Source organism: Abramis brama, assembly GCF_963993115.1.
Source record: "Abramis brama genome assembly, chromosome: 14".
Classification (NCBI taxonomy): Eukaryota; Metazoa; Chordata; class Actinopteri; order Cypriniformes; family Leuciscidae; genus Abramis; species Abramis brama.
Window position 1 is genome coordinate 11,001,858 of NC_139976.1, and position 16,900 is coordinate 11,018,757.

The following is a 16,900-nucleotide window of genomic DNA, read 5'->3' on the forward strand; positions in this document are numbered from 1 at the left end:
AAATCCTGGCTCTTCCAAGCTTTATAATGGGAGTGCATAGTAACTGAGATTTTGAAGAACTATCTCGTGAACTCGCGGACGGACTTTACCGGAAGCTAGTGATTACAGTTTATAAAGTTATAATTATGGTTATTTTTCTTACAAAACCACATCACTTCGATTCAGAAGGCCTTTATTAACCCCCGGAACCGTATGGATTAATTTTATGATCGATGGATGGACATTTTTGGATGCACTATTCACTCCCATTATAAAGTGTGGAAGAGCCAGGATATTTCTTAATATAACTCTGATCGTGTTTGGCTGAAAGAAGAAAGTAATATACACCTAGGATGGCTTGAGGGTGAGTAAATTATGGGATAGTTTTCATTTTTGGGTGAACTAACCCCTCAAGTGTAGGTACTGTGATTACAGTTCCTTTTTTAACAACAACACAAATTGTTTTGTTTGTGTAATTATTAAGTTTGGATTTTGTGTGGATGGCACTTGTAGGATATTATTTGTGTGCGCATAATATAGATTTCTGCTGCAGTGCTTTTTATTTGTCACTCTTCTTCACAACAATGCAACGCTGTGTCCTATTTTCATCTCATGATGAATGCACAGAAATCAATATCGCTGAATAAATGAATCACTGCTGTCTCCCCTAAGTCTCCCCTTATAAAAATGTAAATGTACACTGTGATTCAACAGTTGTGCTGCTTAATATTTTTGAATAAACTGTGATATATATAAATTATACACACTTAGAGAGAACACAAGTCTGACAATTTATAAACTGGCGAACAAGTAACAATTCTGAAATGCTAAGTGTTTGCTCTCTTTCTTTATCTCTGTCTGTCTCTCAGGCTCTAGGAGGCTGAAATGGCCACTCCTCAAGGGTGTTGGGGTCCCTCTCTTCAACTCCTCTTCTTCTTTCATCTGTTACTCAATGTAGTGCCTCCCTGCCGGGGACGTCCATTCTTTGGCCCTCCTTCGGTCAACGTGGCTGTGGTTTTCAGTGGTATGGCTCACCACAGTGAGATCAAGGGCCGTCTGAGTCCAGAAAACTTCCTAGACATGCCCCTGGAAGTGAACCCCATCACCGTGCTTGTGAATGACACTAACCCCAAGGCATTATTCACACGTCTCTGTCAGACTATGGCAGCAGAGAGCCTCCACGGAGTGGTCTTTGAAGATGACGTGGACTCAGAAGCTGTGGCACAAATCTTAGACTTTATCTCCTCTCAGACGTCCATCCCCATAGTAGGCATCAGTGGAGGTTCTGCAGTTGTCATCCCACATAAAGTAAGTGTTTGCAAAGGTGGCAGTGGTAGATCTTAGGGATCTGTCAGCTTAAAGGAAGCAGGTTTAATAAGAAATGGGAATTACCTGAGATCACAATCCATTCAACATTTAAGTTACTACGAAAGGATTGTCCTTGCAACTAGATAAAGGACCTTTGGATAACCTAAAATTACATTTTAATTAAGTTGTTTCCCATTAATATTTAACCAACTACAGAAAAGTGTATTCATTGGGTCATATATATGAAACACAAGCAGAACAAATATCGGTACAAATTATTCATAAAGCTTTTTATATATAAAACATTAAAAATGGTCACATTAAATTGAATGCGATGGAAAATTACTTCACAGAAAATCATTCATAAAACTTTTCGGCCTCAAGTAATGTCTGTGTAAATTGTTTGTAAAACTTTTTGTATATACATTTTCACATTGAAATGAATGCAACAACTTTCATCAGAAAAATTGTACAAATAATTGTCTTTGTGACAAACACATTTCTATGTAAATCATTTATAAAATGGAATCATTTGTTGTTGCATTCCGACAGTGTATTAAAATTAATTAAAATGTTAGCATTGAACTGAATTACACCAATTTACCCACACAAATGTAATGATTTACACTGAAATGTGTTTGTTACACAGAAAATCGTAATGAAAATGTAATTAAATGCACTTAAATGCATTAAGTGCAATTAATTATGCATACAAAACAACATTTTGATTATGTTTCATGAATTAGGTTCAGTGTGTGGCCAGCATACCACTTAAGTTTCAATAACATTAGCCTTCATTCATGAACATAAACAGGACATTTATTAGAATTATGACAATGTTACAGAGTCCCCTGTGCTTTACTCGGAGTACAGTTAAGACTCAGCATGAAAGAAAAACATTATTTCAAATATCAAATCAAGATTTAATCAGGGGTATCTGTGAAGTAATTTCAGGGACGCTGTTCTCACAGCTCATATTAGACACAGCGAGTATAAAATAACTGCTGTGAGGTCGACAAACGTTAGCATGTGCATGTGGTTTGTGTGTGTATTTTCCAGTGAGCCCCCTGCACTGATATGTATTGAACAGATGCGTGGAAAAGGGATTTTGTGAGGTGTGAAAATCAATATGTGTTATGATGTATAACCATCACCCAACAGTTGTGTCTCATTTTCCACTGATTACTGAGGTGTGGAAACTTCTGAATAACATCAAAAAATGATATAAAATTACAGCCGTTCAATGCACATTTTTAAGGCAACTGCGTATAAGACTTCCATGACTGTAATTTTACATACCACGTGTGTAGTGAAGGCATTTTGTGTCTCGTTGCAGCCTTATCTATTGGAAAAAACACAATGCAGTCTTAACGGTCACATCGATTTTTGGGGTTTAACTTTTGAAAAACCTTCACCACCACAACTCATACAAGTTTGAAACAACATGAGGGTAAATTATGACAAAATGTTCATTTCTGGCTTAACCAATCCTTTCAATTTGAACAAGCATTACTAAAGGCACGTGCAGTTGTGTCGCTTTTTCTCTATTAGTGCACGCTGTGCGGATTTTGCAGCATCTGATATCTGAAATCCACAAAAGAAAAAAGTAAACTTTTAAGACAGTAAAACAATTATTACGCGTTCAGACTGGCAAAAGATTTATATCTTTAAATGAGAAACACAATAGCCCTTGATTTAATGGGACAGATGAGTATCTTCAATACCAGCTATAGAGTGGATGACTCCTTCCTGCGCAGCTGTCATTTTCAAATGCCTTTCAGACTTGCACGGATTGCAGAAAAATAAGGTTTATAAGATGTATAAAGTGGAACAGAAAGCCAAAAATATGCGTTTGTCTCCAATGTCAGATCATTTTGTAAGAACTGGATTAAAATGAAGCGTCCTGGCAGGGAATAATTTTTCAGGAGTTTAACCATAGAGCATGAAATATGAAGAACCTGAATAATTTGCCAAATCTTTTGAACAACCCAATGACCATGTTCCTATTTTTATTAAAGAGCACTGAGGGAAAACCTGAAAAGAATCTCTTGCATCCTTCATATTTATAATTTCCAGTTCTCAGTTCTCATTCATGTAATAAAGTCGTAATATTTCGGACAGCACACTGACTTCAGAAACAGACTTCATAGTAAGGGTTAAACATATAAAATATCAATCAAATTAGAAAATTGCATAAAGCTATGAACCATATTTCATACCACATTTCCAGATTGTGGATTAGGCATTTAATCTCCTTTGAGAAATGCGTGCATATCATATCATAAATTTGATGTGATTATACAATTCCTGTTGTATAGGCTCGCGGTGAACGGAGGCAGAGATATGCGACATCCTGTTCTACTTTGTTCGAATTTGGTCATGCTACAGCAAGACAAACCAATGTATATTGCTCATGTAAATCCCATGCAATTGAATTAGCTGTGGCTGATTATTTTGTCTAGCTTTAGGGATTGGACTGTAGGTCACAAACATCTGCTATGGGATTTTTTCATGAAATCCCAGTAGCATCGGACACTGTCAATGGCCAAGTGCCTTCCAAATAAATAAAGTGAGCTTAAAATATCACTTTGGCACTTGATGTTACAATCTGGGTGGAGCTTCCCTTTTTGGTAAGTGGGTGCCAGCTTCAGACATTAGGTTAAGCCTGTATGAAAAAGAACATGGCCTGAAATGTAATGAACAATAAAAAAAATCCAGGAAATATTAAATATTATATATTTTAAAGGGTTAGGTCAGCCAAAATTGTTACTTTTGTCATCATTTACTTGTTCCAAACCTGTAGGACTTACTTTCTTCTGCAGAACACTATAGAAGATATTTGGAAGAATTTTGACTTTTTAAGAATACTGAGACATTCCTCAGAATATTGTCTTCTGTGTTTCACGGATGATAGTCAAACATGTTTGGAAAGAAAGAAGATGAGAAAATGATTACTTAATTTTAATTATTGAGTGAACTATACAGTACCTTTGAAGACAGGGGCTATTAACTCTGGCCCTCGAGGTCCAGTTACCTGCAGAGTTTATCTCCAACCTTTATTAAACTAACCTGCCTAAAACTTTATAGCAGAGATGGTATTATTATTGGGAGATATTGGGATCCATGGCTTGGAGAAAGCGTAACGGCTAATTTGGATCACGTGTGCCTTGAGACCCAATCACAGTACAGCCTTGACGTCATTTAATTTTGTGCGACAGTCAATCACTGTTTGCGAATACCTTAGAAATGAATGGGAAGTTATGTAAACTGAATTCTACCTGTCACAAAATTGTCTGTGACTTCTCTTATAAAACAGCTTTTTTTTTTCCCGTTAAATGAATGTTGAATGGCAAACATGTTGGAGATTAGCTGACAGGTTGTCGAATCATTAAATTCTAAGCTGTTTTCCTACAAAAGCAGTTTATTCAGTGCAAGCCTCTCCTCCATTAACATTCATAAAAAAAAAAAACAAGTTAAATTTTTTTCTAAACTTGCCTTAAATCGGCTTTGCTTTCTAGAAATCCTAAAGACCTTGATTAGCATGTTCAGGTGTGTTTGATAAGGGTTGGAGCAAAACCCTGCAGGAAAGTGGACCTTGAGGGCCAGAGTTAAGAATGCCTGGTTTAACGTCATGTCTGAATAAGTGACTGAGGGTGCATGGCACCTATCGAAACACATGGGACTAAGTTCATGCCTAAAGTGCACATATAGGGAAAGTCCATGAGGGATAATTCCATTTTTCCAAGTTTTTTCAGACATAAAGCAAGTTTTGACTGCTATGGCATAACTTCCAACTGGTCTTGCTGAGGCTCTTGAGTGCTAATCGCAGGAGAGCTGAGTCTGGGTGATTGTATAACTTCTTAAAGAAAGAAAACTGGTGGAGAAGGAGGACCGGTGAGTCCCAGGGCACCTGATCTCTCTCTCTCCAAGAGGTAGCCTACTTTAACCACAGAAGTTATTTGAAGGACACCGGATCAGTCTGTCAGGGAAGGGGAAAGCTCTTAGTCAGAGAGGAGTCTTGGGAGAATGTCTCTCGGCTCCTGACACTCCCAGACCTCCACACCCATTTTTCTCACTTTGGAACTTAATTGGACACCACCTCCTCTGGTACCTTTGAGTCATCTCATGCTGTGCGGTGGAAGGAAATGCGGTTGGCAGTGTAGGGCATTAGGACGCTCGCTTGTTTGAAGTTAACTAAGTGCAAGTGAAATTAAAACAGCACTAATAGATCATTTTGTTTTTTTTTACATGCACAACTGTGGCTTGATATTGACGCTAAGTGTTTTTTTACATGCAAATATAATATTGCAATTTTTTTTCAAACAGCACATCACACCGGCATGATATTGAACAGCTGCATGGATAAACGAGTATTAGGTGTCAAGTGTAAATCTATTCAATAGGATTACAGAAAGAGGAATAATGGTTGAAAGTCAGGCAATAAATCAAGTCCCTACGCGTGGCTGTGGTACAGGTAGGATCAATAGTCTAGTGAATTGTCTTTGCGTTGTAAATCCAATTCTCGTATCTCATACTTTGGAACGTGTTGAAGGTTAATGTTGCTCAGTAATACGTTATTTCAATGGTATGAGAAAGTCCCATGTACCATGATTGAGTTACTATGGATCTCCTGTAAATGTGTGCAACCTGTAAAACTGAAATGCAGAACAATTATAGTGCCGCGTGAGTTATGGTTCCCATCAGAAGCTCATTCATTGGTCAATTTAAACATACATACACAGTTTAAATGTTTAGAGTAGGTTGGAATTTTTTTAAATCTTTTTGAATTTAAAATAATGGGAGTAAGCCATTATTCCAATCTTCAGTGTCATATTCAGAATGCAGTGTTGGGGAGCTACTTTGAAAGTGTACAGTAGCTTGTGTAGCTACTTTTAAATCGCTCATAATTTTAAGTAGTTAAGCTAGCCTTTTGAAATAGTAGTTAGTTACACTACAAGTAGCTAACAAAAAGTTGCTAACTATATTGAGGTTTTAAAAATACCATAAAATATATAACCTTATAATTATATATAATATTTAATTTATAAATCAATCACAACCATGTTTGTCTGGCTCAACAGCTCTTGCAGAGACTTGAAATGGTGAATCATTTCTTTAAACTGAATTAGTTTAAAAATTGACTTTAAAACGTCCTCTCTATTTTGGAAAGTCTGATTCCTTATAAAATCAGTTAGTTCAAAATGAATCACAGTAATGAATCAAATTTTCCAACGATATATATATGACAGAGGATGTATTAAAAGCTTAAAGCAGTATAATGTGAATATAAAAACACTTGTTTGAAAAACCCTACTGTTAGAAAAAGTAGCTTGTTTCGCTTTGGAAAAAGCTGAGCTAATGGCACGTCAGTAAACAAGAGCTAAAGGCAAGTTGCTACTTTTAATTCACCACAACACTGCCAAAATGCTTAAATTACTTGGCATTGGGGTAGAAACTATTCCTGAATCTTGTAGTGCATGTTCGTTTGCCAGATGGCAGAAAAGAGAAAAGTGCCTGTGGCGGGTGACTAGTCGTTCATGATGCGCTTTGTCTTCTTGAGGCAGCGTGTAATGTAGATGTCATCAACTGCTGGTAGTTGTGTGGCAATTATTTTCTGAGCCTTTTTAGCAACCATTTGTAGGGCTTTCCTTTACTGTGTGGAGCAACTGTCATACCTGGATGCAATACACCCTGTAAGGACAGAAAAGTGAAAAAAGCTTTCTTCAGACGCCTGAGGAAATAAAGGCATTGATGAGCCTTTTTAATGATGGATGCTGTGTACTCAGTCCATGTGAGTTTAGAAGTGAGGGTGACCCCTAAGAATCTAATGCTGTTGACTCTCTCTACTTTGTCCCCTCTGAAATAAATGGGTGCGTGTACCTTATTATGCTTCCTAAAGTAGATCACCAGCATCTTAGTTTTACTGACATTGAGAGACAGGTTGTTGTTCTGGCACCATTGTCCCAAAAGCCTCACCTCTTCTCTGTAAGCTGCCTCGTCATCGTTGGTGATCAGACCCACAGTGGTGGTATCGTCAGCAAATTTAATAATGGTATTGGAGCTGTGAACGGCCACACAATCATGTGTAAACAAGGACTACAGCACAGGGCTCAGTGCGCTTCCCTGTGGTGTGCCAGTGTTGAGGGTCAATGAATGTATTTTTACAATTTTACCTCAGATATTAGCATGTTAATTGTAACATGTCTTCAGGTTTGGTTATTTTGGTAGGTCCATTCCTTGGAATGATTGCATATATCTCTTAAAACATCTTAGTGTCCTTGAGTAATAATTGTATGGTACCCACACAAATAATTGTAGTTCCTTTATCTTCTGTCTTGATTCTGTAGGCTGAAGGCTCTACCTTTCTCCAGATGGGATCTTCTATAGAGCAGCAAATAAATGCAATGTTCAAAGTTATGGAGGAGTACAACTGGGGTAACTTTGTGGTGATCACCAGTTTGTATCCCGGCTATGAGACCTTCGTGGACTACATTCGATCCTTCACGGACACCAGCTACTTCCTGTGGGAGCTGAAGGATGTGCTGAGCCTCGAGATGTCCGTGGGGGCCAATGACATCCGCACACGTAGACTACTACAGCAGGTGGACTCGCAGGTATATCTAGTGTACTGTTCCCACGAGGAGGCTCAGTACTTGTTCAGGATGGCCTCTGATGTGGGGCTTCTGGGGCCTGGATACATCTGGGTCATCCCCAGTCTGGCTGTAGGGAACCCTGAAGTGTCCCCTCCTGACAGTTTCCCAGTGGGCGTCATCAGTATTATCACAGACCGCTGGAGGAAAACACTGCGCCAGAGGGTTCGGGAAGGAGTGGCAGTCATTGTAAAAGGGGTGTACAGTTTCCACAAGCACAGAGGATTCATTCCTGAGGGTCACAGTGACTGCAATAGTCCTGCCAAATTGAATGCCAACAATTCTCTATTCAGGTAAGACTTTTTCAGACTGCCAAGTTTAGTAAAGGTATTTTTGTAAAGCACCTTTAGATGATTTGTTTTTAAAAAAAGGATTTAAAACCCATGTCTTCCCTTGTGAAAAATAAGTACACTTTAGCATACTTTTAAAAAGAGAACATAGTACAGAATTAGTATACTTTAAAGGGGTCATCGGATGCAAAATTCACTTTTATATAGTGTTTGCATACAAATGTGTCTTTGCAGTGTGTGTACACAACCACCATACAATGAAAAAAATCACTCCTTTTTTTTAATTCTCAAAAAGTTTAAACACTCTCAATAATCAGGCTGTTTGGATTTTATGCTCCGCCCACGACCACTGACGGACTGCCCCGTATTTGCATATTTCTGCCCTCAGCCATTCGACACCCCCCCATGGAAGAGAGGGGTGGTGAGCAGTTGCTCATTATCATTTAAAGAGACATGCACCGAAACAGGTCACTGTGAACAAAGCTGTTTTTGAGGAGGTAAAAAGGGTGTTGTTTTATAGCCTGACTACGTCAGACTTCCTATTTCCGCTCAATTTCATTTCGCTTCTGTATTCAGTCTGAGAAAGCGTAATAGCTTTCCGTTTTCTCCGGCCAATCAACGAACAGAGGGTGGGCTGAGAGCCGTGACATAGATGCTGATTGTACCGTGGATGCGTAGATTTACTTCACATAATCTGCAAAAGTCGTTCACAGCCATGTTCACTCCGGTATTTCGCTCGATGGTTTTGTTTTCGCATCATACATGTGTTTACAGTGGAAGTTAGATGTGGCTGAGCATGCGCATAACACACGCCATAACCAAACGTTATGTGATTGGCTTACGGGTAACCAATGATTTTAAACTTCCGACAAGCGCCCCCCGCAAGAAAGAAAATGCTTTTCAATTATGATATGCCAGACTCTGTCTACGAAGCAAAGCGAAGTAGCAGAGTTTGGTATTACCAGGCTAGTTGTTTTATGCAACCATTGAGGAATTTTAACCAAAGTATATTACAAACTTTACATGAACACCCCTAAAGAATCATACCAACTTGTGGAAAATGGGCATCCGATGACCCCTTTAAAAGAATGTTGAGTGTGAACAGAATGTAATGTTTTCGGACTCTTAATTGATTGTTATTTGTTAATTAAAATGTATTGTTGTGTAAATTTATATTAAATGCAGTTAGCTGAACTTTAGAGTGCTTTTTTGACCCACTTAGGTAGGACTTAAGTACATCTTTATATGTAATTTCATAATTACTTCTTTTGAAATATGGTTAAACTGTTCTGCCGAGCAGTAAATGTACTGACAAGCATTTATGATAAACTAAAATATATGTTAATGTCATTTAAAATTTAAATATATTTAAATATATACATTACACATTACAATTACACATTTCTAATAATGAAGTTAAGGTTGACATTTAAAATGTACAGTATTAACTTTAAATGTAATATCGAATAACAAACTACTGTTCAAATTATTATCAAGTACCTTACATGTGTTTTAGTATGTTAGACCACACATCTACACGTGCACTTCTTTAAAGCATGAGAAAAGATTATTAAAACATAATGATTTAAAATGTACTTTAAAGTAAAACTTTTAATTTGACATTATTACAAAGGGCACGTTGTGCTTAATTGTGTTAAGAAACATGATGAAAGTGTATTCTTTTTTGGACCAGAGTATTAATATTATATTATCTCTCATTTTTGTGGTTTATTGATATTTATCAATATCATGTCTTAAAAGAAAGAGAAAAACTATATCATAGACATCCCTTTGGAATATCTGGAGTACTCTGACTGCCAGTAATGTTTTATGAAGCTGTCATATATTTAGTCCTCCCTTGGCCAGCATTGCCCTATTTTTTGTCAAAAATGTTGATCACATCAAATTCAACAGGGAAGTGTGGGTGGCAAATTTACAAATACTCAAAGTCTTGACAATTTTAATTCTCGCAGCTTAGTTGGCCGCTGGAGATTTCATCATAAACAGCTTTCCAGACAAAACATTGCATTTTTTGCACTTTTTCTTGTGGTCTTTCTCCCTTGTAATGAGACTGGGAGATTCTCCAGATTTCCTTGTTAAATCTGCCATTCACCTGGGAGTCACCGTCCTCATTAAATAGTGTTCCAATTGCCTCTCCGAGCTTTCTGTGATCAAGCGTATCAGAGACACATGAGTGACTGGGTTCTCCATCCGGAATGTTCCCAGGCTTCGGTGCTGTTCAGGTGTCTGCCCGTTTCTCTGGCATAAAAAGAAACGTCTGTCGGAAGACAGTTTATAAATCTTTAAAGAACTGGCTTTTCAGACGTGTGACTAGTTGGGCATTATCAAAGGATTCATCAGGCGGCAAAAAGGAATGCATTCTCTTGGTTGGGGGGGAAACGTTATATTAGTAGGATGGTCTGAGTTGACATGGTATGATGGGTAGAGGAAGGAATGAAAATTACATATTTGCTTACCCTCATGTTATTTCATCTATCTTCTTCACATGGTTCTTTTCAATACACAACAAAAACCGACAACGAAAAAATGGCAATAAAAGTAAGTTAACTCAAGAACCACTGTTGCATGTTGTGTACAGTGAGTTGAACTTGAGAACTGGATCATTGAATGAATTGTTCTTTTCAATGAATTGTTCACAAAACTGACTGATTCGTTCACAAATCAGAGTTCAACTCAGTGACTCAATGATCAAATCTCAGCAGTTGTCAAATTAATAGCTCACAGGAAAGGAAGATTATTGGTGAATAATCTTACATTTCCATCTGTTTGTCATGTATTGTTGTGTAGGCTACTTTTATGGGGGTTTTTTTTGTTTGTAATTTTTCATATTTTCAGACAGGTAAAATTTGCACTGCCATTTTATATTTTTTTATACAGAGTAATTTGAAATGACATGAGGGTACATAAATGGTAACAGGATTTAAATTTTTGCTATAAAATTTATTTAAAATCATATTTGGGCATATTTGTCCAATATAATGCATTCTCTTGGATAACTGAGATTGAATAGTTTTTTATAAGCTTTGTTGTTTGCAAAGGAGCTATAAATCTTAGAGAAGGTGGATAAGTTGGACATAGAGTGGTGTATTTGAGTTCCTCTGAAGATTTTGTTGTTGATAGTTGTATAGTCATGTCATGATTTTAGCCATTATTGAAATGATGTCTGAATAATGATAACTGCTACTGCACTTTTTATCATTAAAATTGAATGACATTGTTAAATCCTGCCTCATGTTCTGCTCCACCAGTAGTTGGTTCTATAAGTGAGCAATTCGTTTAGTAAAAATGTTCAGGTCTCTGAGACAAGGAGGATTAAAAGAGAGAGAATGAATACTGTAAATGTATTAGTGTCTGTACGCTCTGATTTATATTCATTTGACTCGGTGGGGAGAAAATATTATAGGCTTGTATTTGAAATGTCCTCCTTTCTGCCTAATAGTCTTCTGTCTCATTTCAGAGATTGATAAAATCCAAGCAATTGTACAATCACTTAAAATTCAAATCAACCTTTTTTTTTTTTGGTTTACTAATTTAAAGCTACTAATTTGTTCTACAGGCATATGCTAAATGTGTCATGGGAGCATAAGGACCTCTCCTTCAACGCTGATGGCTATCTCACTAATCCTTCCATGGTGATCATTGCTTTGGATCGAGAGAGACACTGGGACAAGGTTAGTCTTATGATTAGATGGAACAATAACAATAATAATGTTCACCACACAAAGCTGGAATATGAAACATACACAGATCTGGAGATACAGTTTCCTTAAGTGTTTTATCTATTCCTTATAGAAGTAAGTGTTTGGAAGTCATGTCTATATATTTCTGGAGCACCCTTTAACAGTGGTCTCCAACATGGTGCCCGCGGGCACCTGGTAGCCCGCATGGAGTCTGTGAGTCGCCCGCCAAGCACGTTCTATAAATAGCCAGAAATGTAATCTTTCATTTTCTTTCTTTTCTTCATTTCATTTTTTTTTTCATGATAATAACATAAAATGAGAAAAATAACTAATGGTAACATTTCATATAACATTAAAACATAATCAAATCATTCAATAATTTTAAATATTTAGAATCTGAGCGTATCGACGTACGTTACGTTTGTGCTAAACAAAACCCGTTACTTTTATGCTATTGTGGTTGTGGCGGTCACGGGCAGACGGCATAAATAAGATAAATTGAACAATAATAAAGAAAAAAGATTAATTATGGATGATGATGCAGGTCATGCAAAAAAGAAAAAGACTTATTATTTTAACGAGGAGTGGGAGACAGAATTCCTCTTCACTAACGTTAAAGATAAAGCTGTATGCATCATCTGTGGCGCTAGCAATGCGATTGCCAAGAGACACAAAGCGGAGAGACATTTCACCACAATCCACAAGACCTTCAATGTCTGTTATCCACCAGTTACATCACTTATAAAAGAAAAAGTTAGTGAGATTAAAGCAACATTAAGCAGACAGCAATCATTTTTTATAAGACCCGCTAAAAAGTCACTGGCTGCAACCGAAGCTTCATTTAGAGTTGCTTTTTTTTTTATGAAACACAAAAAACCTTTCTCGGATGGTGAAATTGTCAAGGGAACACATGTGTGTTTTGGAGTTGCAAGTACATTAAGACATGAGCAACAAAAACTCATTTGTGGTTGGGAGGAGAGAATCGGTGTAACCCGAATCGGTTTATTTATTTTAGTTTATTTGGTTGAAACATTCAATAGCATGTGTGAGTGAGTGTATATATATATATATATATATATATATATATATATATATATATATATATATATATATATATATATATGCATTTTAATATCTTTTTAGCTTTTATTAATCACAGATTTTCAAATTAAAACATAAAAAATCTGAAAATCCTGCCTCATAGGCTCCTCCAACGCTGGACATTTATTACCGTCCACACCAGGAGGTCATGATGCAATTACACTTGGCTTTCTGAAACAGCTCTTTCTTCCTCACATGGCCAGCCCTCCAGCACTTTGGCCTCTGTGATAGGGACATGTGTAGGCCGCCTGGCAATGTGTGAACACCACCTGACTACAAAAAGAGATTAGAGGAATAAACAGAGATCAAAATGACATCCAAATTTACATCCGGTCATCATGCCCTCCTCTCGGTGGATTAGAGGATACGGATATTAGAGGATGTGTGTTATCATCTAAATCTGCATATAGAAAAAAAAAAAAGTACTCAGATTCTCAGTCCTGTTGATGGCTAGTAGATGACAACTAAATTGAAAGAGCTTTTGTAACCTTGTTTCGAAAGTAGAATGTAAATGTTTTCTGTAAATTTCAGGGGCTGGATCGACCACATTTTTTTGCCACTTGTTTGTGTTATTTCAACAATCCAGATGCTTAATGGGCTGCAATTAAAAATAAATATTTAAATTAGTTAACTCGCTCTTTTTAGCTCAAACAAGCCTCCTTTCTATGTAAATAAGGCTCATACATTGTGCCTTAATCACAAAAATCATTGCTTTTTGCCAGGCAGAACTAGCATTGTGCTGTTAACAGTCATGTGTGGGAATTTAATTTAAAAGAGATGTTTGAGTACATTTTTAATTGATCATGACAGCAGTAATTCATCAAATGATAATCAAATGATGGAGAAAACCATTATAATTGGGCCTTTATCCAGCCACACTGTCAACGTGCACTTGTGTTGCACGAATCAAGTGTCTGAACCTGTGCAGTTCCAGCATTGTATGCTAGCTTTTGCAAGTCTGCTCTATTTAGCTTGACATGCAAATAATGTTTTTGCAGGTGCGTTTGCTGATTTGCATAATTCCTTTAGTAAATTAAGCACTAACACAATGCAGACAGTGTGTGCAAATAAACTGCACAATTAGTGGGAGTAATTCGTACAAGTACATGACAAGTAGATTTCTGTGTAAAGGAGCCGCAAAGAGCTTGGGCCCTATCTTGCACCCAGCGCAATTGACTTTGTACACCGACGCATGTTTCATTCCTATTTTGCACCCGCGCAAAGCGCGCTTTTCCCTCCACAGAAGCACGTCGCTAAACTAGGGAATGAACTTGCGCTCCCTGGGCGGTTCAGCGCAAAAAAGGAGGCGTGTTCCGGCGCAAACAATCCCTGGTGCTATTTTACTGTTCCATAAAACAATTGCGCCACTGGCCAGAAAAAACCTAGTCTAAAGTCAGTGGCGCGTTGCGCGTTGTTCATTATGCTATTTTAAGGGCGCATGTTTGACCATAATGTATTGCGTGCACAACGCGCATACACTTTGATTCTCTAATCTACACAGAAGCAGCAGTTTTCATTTTTGCAAATCATATTATTACAAACGATAGGTAGATAGATAGATAGATAGATAGATAGATAGATAGATAGATAGATAGATAGATAGATAGATAGATAGATAGATAGATAGATAATTTATTATAAAAGCATACATCTAGCTTACACATTTACCCACATTATTATATACCTGTTTAACCGAAGCTAATTTGGGTGTTTCTCCATCCCCAATGTCACTTCTCTCTCTTTTACGGCCGTGACGAGAGCGTTGCTCTCCTCGGCTGTGAACCGCTCCTGGCGCGCGCCTGGCAAATCCGCCGTTATAATAGCAATACGGCAAGGAAAAAGCGCGTCTGCTCTTAAAGGGAATGTGAGATGATGCTCTGATTGGTTTATTTCACGTTACGCCCAAACCACACCTATGAATAATGAAGCTACTTCAGACCAACCCCTTTTAGATTTGCGCCAGGCGCAAGAGCCATTTATCCCGCCGGGAAAATAGCAACAGCGCCGAGACCCGCCCACAAAGTTACTTGCGCTTTGCGCTTTGACACTTGCGTTTCAGATCGTTAAAATAGGGCCCCTTGTGTTATTTTTGAAAAGTTTTGATCGATTTTTCTTTTAAAGAAAAAGTCTTTAGTTTAAACTCTCGCCTCTGGCCTTCATGGCTCACCTGACCCCCCTCTGTGTGACATAACAGTTTATCTATATCTGGCCACCTTGCTCTGTAGCCCCTCTCACGCTCCCATTGACACTCTCTGCACCACCTCACTTTCCCATGCTGTGCACACCCTGCTCATGTTGTGTGCTGAAGTCATTAGCAAGATGAATCATTGCTTCCCTTTTTTAAAGTACAGGCGTACTGACAGCACAGAGACTGTTTTTCTCTGCTGGTACCATGATAGTATCTCCAAGACAGACAACACCCAAATGACACAGATCCTTCTGGGTAAAACACTGCTTTCGAAAAAAACATCCTTGTGCATCTGTGCTATTGTGAGATTTGTCAGGAAATGCTTCAGGATCCAGATATATTGCATTGGACATCAAGTGGCGACCTGAAACAGTATGAGACGTAAAACACAAAAGTAGAAAGTAAACAAAAACAATGGCATCCTCTGAGAAATCTGTCTAATTTGTTTAGCTTCTGTCAAATATAGAGTTTGATAGAACACTCTGCCTACAAATACAAAGTTCTGTGCTTAACTCAATCTGCTTGCAATCACATCATCTCTATAGGTCACAGCTGATTGGTTCCTGCTGTATCAGTAGCCAATGAGCTCACTGCTCAAACTTCAAATACTGGTCAGCATTTTGTCTAGCAGTTGCAGTGCGCTTTCAGAAACCCTCCACCTTCCCCAGCTCCACCTGTATAGATCTGCTACGGGTAATGTACGCTATATTGTACAGCAGCAGCATGTTGTGTATGCATTAGCAGTAGCAAGTCCCGTACAATAACCAACAGCAGCAGCAATAACAGCAGCAGCATAGCAGATCTATTCCACCAATACCAAACATATCAACATTCTCATATCCATTACCAAACACTCAGAGAGTTGTCTTAACAGAACTAAGTATATGGGGAGTATTCAATGGTATTTTCTTTTTTTTTTCCCTGCTATCCACAACCCTTTCAAAACAGACCTTCAACCCATTTTCGGTTGTGAACTGCAATAGACAAAATGCTGTTGTAGTTTAAGTACATGATGACTTAGTTAAGTTTTAGACCACAGATCTGTATGATCAGTGGTTTGGACAGACAGTGGCTTTTGAAAATCTCAGCTAAAGAATCCCAGATATGCTAGGCGGCTGTAAAACGAAATAGGCTATTCCAAATAACAGATATCTACTCCGACCGAAATCTGGATTGCGCCTCAGAACGAGAATAGAATACCCTGTTATTACAGCCATTATAGTCTGCTGAATTACTATACCTCTCACTTTCACTACACAGCCTATTTCAGTTGCTAATCTGAAAGTGCTCACTAAAACAGGTATAGACAGAAATAACTGCTGGGCTTTGTCTGGATTCATTCTTTACACATAAAGAACAGTTTCCACGACGCAGCCCTCATTTAATGTGCAAATAAAATGTTCTTTAGTGCTCTTGTCGTCATTGCTAATGATCAGATGTGATGTGCCACCAGGCTGTCATGTTATCCATACCTGGAGTCTAGAGATTGAATCTATTTGTTCTGCTGAAGTTTATGAATGATTCTTCTATAAATCCCTGTTGCCGAGGCTTATCACGCTCACTTCCCCTCACAGCTAATACCATAACCAAACATGGATTACAATTCCCAAGCTGAAAAGCCTCGGCTGCATTTGGGAAAGGCTGTCAAACAGCTGCTGCACAATTAGTGGCAACACTTTCTTG

General features: G+C 38.0%; 1 protein-coding gene across 1 annotated transcript in view; it reads left to right on the forward strand.

Annotated features, from left to right (window-relative positions):
- Positions 1-864: 864 nt before the first annotated feature.
- grin2cb (glutamate receptor, ionotropic, N-methyl D-aspartate 2Cb) overlaps positions 865-16,900 on the forward strand; it is a gene marked incomplete at its 5' end in the record, with an annotated part of 33,812 nt that continues 17,776 nt past the window's right edge. The window contains 3 exons of the mRNA XM_084135763.1: positions 865-1,287; positions 7,635-8,230; positions 11,805-11,919. Of these exons, the coding sequence (XP_083991889.1) occupies positions 865-1,287; positions 7,635-8,230; positions 11,805-11,919 (1,134 nt within the window). The remainder of the gene's footprint in view (positions 1,288-7,634; positions 8,231-11,804; positions 11,920-16,900) is intronic.